The 6,989-nt window shown below is 59.4% G+C and overlaps 1 protein-coding gene across 1 annotated transcript in view; it reads right to left on the bottom strand.

Annotated features, from left to right (window-relative positions):
- The window catches only part of RASD2 (RASD family member 2), a 9,533-nt gene extending 3,611 nt beyond the window's left edge, over positions 1 to 5,922 (bottom strand). The window contains exons 1-2 of the mRNA XM_007101899.4: positions 5,734 to 5,922; positions 987 to 1,266 (exon numbers count right to left, since the gene is read on the bottom strand). Coding sequence (XP_007101961.1) covers positions 987 to 1,257 — 271 coding nt within the window. The 5' untranslated portion in view covers positions 1,258 to 1,266; positions 5,734 to 5,922. The remainder of the gene's footprint in view (positions 1 to 986; positions 1,267 to 5,733) is intronic.
- Positions 5,923 to 6,989: the final 1,067 nt, after the last annotated feature.

Below are 6,989 nucleotides of genomic sequence, written 5' to 3'. Positions count from 1 at the left end.
CCTGTGCTCCGCGGCGGGAGAGGCCGCAGCAGTGAGAGGCCCGCGTACCGCAAAAAAAAAAAAAAAAAAAAAAAGAGATAAAGTCACTCGCTCAGAGGGACAAAACCGGGAAGCAGTGGAACCAGGATTCGGACCCAGACAGACCAGTTTCTGGACCTGTCCTCTTAGCTACCACACAAAACTGCTTGAGTGATGAAAATCGTGGCCCAGTCTCACATCTCTACCTGCCCCCTTAGTCCCCCCCAATCTCCTCCCTCCCCACCACTCCCAGCCAGGCCAAGAGGCTACAGGATAGCCCCGTGGTAAAGCAGGAGAGCCGGACTGTCATTTACCAGCCGTGTTATCTATCACCTGGAGTAACTCAACCTCTCTGGGCCTCAGTTTCTCCACTTGTAAAATGCAGGCAAATACCTGTCTCCTAGGTTAGTTGTGAGGATTAAATAAATACACGCCAAGCTCTAGAAACAGGGCCAGGCACACAGCTCTTGTTAAGTGTTGGCTATTGCCATGGCCGTTACTGTGATTATTACCGAGTTCTCAGCATCCGCACGCAGGTCCCCACCAGCCCCTCTGGCTGATCACTGCCTGGGTCCGGCCCCTGCCTCTCTGAGAGGTGGAAGAGCCCTGCAGTGTTAATAGATCAGAGCCCGAAAGACTGACCCCGGGCCCTGGAGCTCTGCTGGGTCACCCCCACAGAAGGAAGGCAGCAGCCCCTCTGTTCCCTGGGGAGGTAAAGCCCCAGTGCAGAGTCTATCAGTTCCTGATCTGGAAGGCAGCGCCAGCAGCCATGAGCGATCGATCCAGAGTCAGACAGAATGGAACTGGGGACCTGGCTCCATCCTTTGCTCGGGAAATAGCAACACCTCACAGTGCTAAAGGGGCTCGTCGTGAGCTTCATCTCAGACAGGCAAGTGCCTTGCAAACTGTAAAGTACCGAGCACACACGCTCACATACTCAAGCACGTGTGCCCACCCCTGGCACCCACCTGTGAGGATGGAGAGCCTGCGCATGGCAGGGAAGGGGTGGTTGCCAGACGTGTCCAGGATGTCCAGCTGGTACATGTCGCCGCGGATGTTGTAGACCTTCCGGTGGAAGTCCTCGATGGTGGGCGTATACTGGTCCTCGAAGCGGCCGTTGAGGAAGCGAGAGACGATGGAGCTCTTGCCCACCCGCGAGGCGCCCAGCACCACCATGCGGTACGAGTTCTTGGCGGGCACACTGAGTGTGCAGTTCCCACTGGACAAGGTCTTCATCATGGCTCGGGGCTGCGGCAGAGAGCCAGGAGCCGGCGTCAGGAGGCCCGAGGCCCGGCCTTGCAGCCCTTGCTGGAAGCCTTGGCCTCCTTTGCCGGCCACCTGTCTGGTCTCAGTTTTCTGTCTGTACAATGGGAACACTGGACTGGGGTCTTTCTAAAGGCCTTAGAGTTCTGCCTGCTCATCCTTCTCTTATTTCTTTCCTCCTTCATTCATCCACCCATTCACTCATTCACTCACCCTTGCGTTCATCCACCCCTTATTTGTTTGTTTGTTTGTTTGTTTGTTTATACAGCACGGGACTGCTGGGGCTTGACTCCTCGCTTTACCACTAACTTCCTACTGCTCTTGGGTAAGGAGCTTAACTTCCCCGGGAGTCACTTTTCTCATCAGAACTTTCTACAGGAGCCTCTTGGGCTTGTGGGAGAGGCCGAAATGGATCCAAGCTCCAGACCCCAATTAAAGATAAGTAACCTCCAGGGGCTCCATCAGGCCCACCCAAAGGCCATTCACAGTCCAGCCACCCTCGTTTCCTATCTCAGCAGCTGCCAGAATCCCCACCGGAACCCCTAGTGAGCTTGAGCTCTGCTGGCACTTGCCTCCAGCCCTCAGCTCATGGCAGCCCCTCCCCCAGAGCACCCTCTTCCCTTTATCAGGGTCTGGCTCAAATGCCACCTCCTCTCTGAAGGCCTCTCTGCCTCCTGCCAAACCCAGCAGGAAGCCACCCCCCCATCTAGAGAAGACGAGCTACAGATGGGTGCAGGCCTGCCGAAATACAGATCTCCCGTGCCCTCAGCAGGCTGCCGCACACGGTGGTGCAGGTGGGGCACTGCACAAGGCCCCCGGCTGGGTGGGAAAGTGGGAGGCCGTCTTATTTGGAGTTGATCTGCTCCGAGAAGGCACCTTTTCTCAATCTGCACAAAGGGCTGTGGTGCTAACTATGACTGGTCCCCACCCCGTGATGCCCCAGGTCAGTAGCCTGGAGAGCCTCATTCATTTACCCCCTGGCACTCTCCAGCATCATAAATGTCTACATCGGCCGTGATGCTAAGAGACTTCAGGCGGAGACACCTCTTGTGTGTGAGTTTTCCGGCACACAGGGAGCTCTCCTTGCCTGACTGAGAACCGCCGTGCAGTAAAGCGGCTCTCAAAAAGACCTTTATAAAAGCTCTGATTGGTAGCATTTGTCAATTTCCATGAACACTGCCACCACGGCCGATGCCAAGCTACCAAGATGATCTCAATGAATGAACTGCAAAGGGACGCACACAATAAGCCGGCTCAGCCCACCGCTGACCCAGGCCTGGAGCCATGACAACAATCACCAGTAACGAAGCCCTGCAGTGTGCCAAGCACTGTGCTAAGTATAGAACAGTAATAACAGCTGACGTTTATTTCGCAGTTAATATATGCAGAGCGCTCCAAGTGCTGAACGTGTACTAACCTGCTTCATCCCTCAGGAACCCCAGAAGGTAGATGGTTACCCCAATTTACAGATGAGGAAACTGAAGCACAGAGAAGTTTAGTACCTTGCTCGCGGGTACACAGCCAGTAACCAGGAGGGATTAGACCCCAGGCAGTCTACCCCCTGCCATGGAGTGTACCCTCACCACCTCCCTATGAAGTACGGATTCCCTTCCCTGTTTCACAAATAAGGACCTGATGCTTAAAAGTCTACGTGACTGGCCCATTCAGTTAATAAGGAAGCCAGGATGGTGACTCCAAGCCTACGACCTCTACGTCCCCCGTGCAATTCATGCCTGAAGCTGACTTCAAATTTTTCCCACAGGATTTCAGTGCCATGTACACAGCAGGTGCTCAGTAATGACCTGTGAATGAATGAAGCAAATGGCTCTACCTTTGGCGCTCATTCAAAGCCTCCTTCTGGGGCCTTCGCCCTCCACCCGCACCCTGTCTAGCTGGCCCGGGGGCTGCACTGAGGAGGGTCTCAGTGCCCTGAGCACACCCCTGGGTGGGCAGCAGGGGAGAGAGGGCTGCAAGCCAACAGCACTGAACTTTTTCAGTCTCCTCCTGGGCTGGGAGAGCCAGGCTGCGTGCACCTTCAACGGACGCGGGCTGCTGGGGAAAGGGGTCCCACACCAGGACGGCCCCCTCCGCAAGTCCCTCTGCAGGGAGCTTGGATCTGCTGGTGGTCACCTCTGTCTACACAGAGAGGTAAGGAGGCCAGTAGCCCCCAGGGACAGTGTATCTTCTGCCCCAGCCTCTAGCCCAGAGCTCCTGGTACAGACGTGCTAACCTCGGCGACTGAATGGGCCTGAGGAAGTCAGAGAGAGGAGGCATGGGGTCAGGAGAGGGCAAAGAAAGAGAAAAAAAAAAAAAAAAATCTGTGGCTTTCCTCTCTGAGAGAAGACTGCAAGTGTTCACATGGCCCCAGCCATGTGGGGCTGTGTGAAACACCCAGACACCTGGCCATCAGGTGACAGCACCTCCCGCCCCTGCATCTTTCTTCCCTTCTCCTCCCCCAGAGGAGGCAGCACTGTAGGCACAGCTTCTCTCCTCCACCGCTGCCTGCTTCCTTCTCTCCATCCTCAGCCAGGCTGACCCTACAGTGAGGAGTTCAAAGGGCCCTTTGAGAATGTAGATTCCCCCCTGGAGGCCCAGAGAGTGGTTAGTGGGGGCCACTAGCAGCACAGGTCCCCAAATGCAAGCTCTGTGACTCATCCCAGGGAGGCAGAAGGGCCTGGAGCAGAGATGATGGGGCCATGCTGGGAGAACGGTCACCACAGCTGGGCAGGCCTCCATCATGCTGGGTGCTTTGCGTGCCTTATGTCAAGGACTTCACAACACTCCCATGGAGAGGGGACCACCATCAACCCACTGGACCGATGGGGACACTGGAGGTCGCAGAGGCTGAGTCACTTGCCCCAGTTCACACAGATGACTGGCCAGGCCAGGATTAGAATCAGGCTGTTGGCTCCAAAATTGGGGCTCTTACCCCTATAAAAACCCACTCCCTGGCCAAAATCAATCTTTTTCACAACAAAGTCTGACTCGCTGAAGCCTCAGCTGGGGTCAGGTGGGGGGACTGACCCCAGAAGCCTATTCTAATTCCCTCTCTCTCTTGCTGCAGAGAGCTGGGGTCAGGCACCCTGCCCAGGACTCCCCCAAACCTTGTCCAGCCAGCTCCCAGCAAATGCATCTGTGCGTTCGCCCCATTCTTCTTCCTCAAGCCCCTCTCCCAGGGCCTGCCTGGAAGATGGAGGGGTCGCAGGGGCAAGAACACAGGATAAGAGTCTGGCCGCATCCTCCTCCTTGTGGTACCCTGAGCCCTCCCTCCCTCCCTCCCTCCCTCCCACACACCCCAAGCCTCCTCCATTAGCACACATCCCAGCCTCTCTGGACACACGTGCATTCACTGGCCTCCATGCCCACACTGGGGGGAGTCCTGGGAGCTTTGCAAAGCCAATCTCACCATCCTTGACAGCTCAGGATGGTAGAGAGCAGGCAGACCAGCTCTGCCTCTCAACAGCCCAGCCACCCTGGGCAAATGACTGGGTCTAGTGGGGCTGGTCATCTCTCAAATGGTAGAAACAAACCCACAGTGGCCCTCAGAGCTCAGCGAGAAGCCAAGAGGCCCACACAGCTCCTAGCACACAGCAAGCAGGTTCCTTTCTTTGTGGCACTTCCTCTTGGCGGTCAAGGGGCTGCCTGGAGCGGTCAGGTGCAGAGGGACTGGAGTGCAGGCAGAGGCCTTGGGAGACCCCGTCTTGTCTCTCTGATGCCAGGGGAAGCCTGAATATGGGCTTCTGCGCTGGCTGCCCCTTCCCAGCCTGGCCTCCCACCTCCCATGAGGTCCTGGACAACACCCTTCATCATCCTCCCAGGCCCAGGGGCAAGGGGAGGAGAGAGAGCCCCTCAGAGGTACCTGGGAGCCTTCTGGCCAGCTGATCACAGGAAACCCTTCTTGGAAGTGGATCGCCCAGGAAACTCACTCCTTGCACCAACTCCCCCCAAAGCTCACCGACCTCTGAACAGGGAAGGCGTTCCTTAATCTTCCCTCCTCAGAGGAGGTCCTCACCAAGGCCACCACCAACTGGCCCCATCCCAGCCCCACCCTCAGCCAGGTTTGCAGGCTGCAGCTGGCTTAGGAAGGCGAGGGGCTGTGTTTGGGGTAGGGAAGTGCCTCTTCCTCTCCGAGCCTCTGTTTCCTTATATTCAAACCGGCTGTTACTCCAGATCTCTTAAATGGAAGGCTTCTAGCACCAAATCTGGCACATAGGAGAAACGCAGTGAGTCTTTCTTTCCTGGAATAAGCACCCAGCCTGACACATAGTAGGTGCTCAACTAATTTCATTTTCTCTCGATAAGCGAAGTTGCCAGATGATCATAATAGGGGCTCAATCAGTTTAACTTTCCCTAGTTCCTGTAAAGCTTCACCTACCCTTCCGCTGACACGCTTCAAACCTTTCTTCCCGGCTTCCCCGCTTCCCCAGTTCTGTTGGGGTGTCTCCCTCCTACCTGGGAATGGCGGGCCGGGCCTCTGGCGCGGCTCGGAGGGATGCCTGCAAGCGCCTGGAGGTGCGGGGAACCGCCTTGCTCTCCGGCCGCCGAGCCTTCCAGAGTCTTTGGCGGCTCCTGGGTCACTCCGCCGGGCTCCTCCTCTGCGCGGCTCGGGGCGCCGGGCTGGGCGCGGCCGGGCGAGGGGACACGGGGAGCCGGTGCCCCATGAGTGGGTTCCGAGGGCTCGGCGGGGCCCGGGCGCTGGGCGGGCTCCGGCTCGCTGCCGCCGGCCCTGCCCTGCCCGGACCCGGGGGACTCCTGCTGAGCCAGGTGCGCGAAGGCGTGGGGACGTCCGACCCCGGGGTCCCTGCCTGGGGCTCCGGGGTTGGGGGAGAGGGCAAAAGGAGCAACTCCGGGTCCTTAGAGACTCCTGGAGGGTCCTTTGGCGGTGACTGTAGGTGCGTGCGTATGTGCGTGTCCCGGGTGGGCGAACCTATCCGACCGCCTATGCCACCTGCTCCGCCCGCCCCAAAGGGGATAGCTCGGGTGGGGGGGTGCCTGCCCGGCTCGGCCGCGGCCTCCTCCTCTGCCCGCAGCTGTGCAGCTCCGCCGGCGCCGAGGGAAGGCTCCTTTCTCCCTGCAAGGCGACGCCAGCAGCTGAAGGAGGAGCTGGGCGCTCGGCTCCGCGCGCGTGTGGGAGGGGGCCTTAAACGCCGCCCTAAGGTTTCGCAGCTCCAAGTTAGCCTTACACAGGCTCCTCCTCCCACTTCACCCCCTCTGGCCCCCAGAGGAGGTGAACTTTCTGCGGGGCCCTGGCTCTTCCCTCCTTCCCTCTCCTGGAGGCGAACGGCCCTCTTCCTCCCGCAGGGCAAGGTCAATGGTCCCCCCGAAAAGTGACGGGAGCCCAGGCTCCTGATGGAGGTCCCAGCGGCAGAAGCCCAGCTCAGGCCTGGGCGCCCTCCGCCGCCCCTGCGAGCGGTTCTCCGTGGACCCGTCGCGCGGCTCGCACTCGCCCCCTCCGCGGCCTGCAAGCAGCCTGTCCCGCCACCCGGCGCCCGCCTCTGCCTCCGCTAGCCCGCTCACCCCACTTCGCCTGGTGCCCCGCCCCCGGTACTGCGCTCGGCCAATGACGACGGGCCCCGCTGCCTGGCCCCGCCCCATAGCCCCGCCCGCGGCCGTCCTGGAACCTCAGTCTGGCGCTCCGCGTGCCCGGGCTCGTGGGGCCGGGGCGCTGGTGGGGGCGGTCGGGGGCGCGGGGGGCGCGCGGGGAGCGG

This window comes from Physeter macrocephalus, chromosome 6 (assembly GCF_002837175.3).
Source record: "Physeter macrocephalus isolate SW-GA chromosome 6, ASM283717v5, whole genome shotgun sequence".
NCBI lineage: Eukaryota > Metazoa > Chordata > Mammalia > Artiodactyla > Physeteridae > Physeter > Physeter macrocephalus.
Note: the sequence above shows the minus strand (reverse complement) of the source record. Positions and strands in the feature narration are given on the sequence as shown.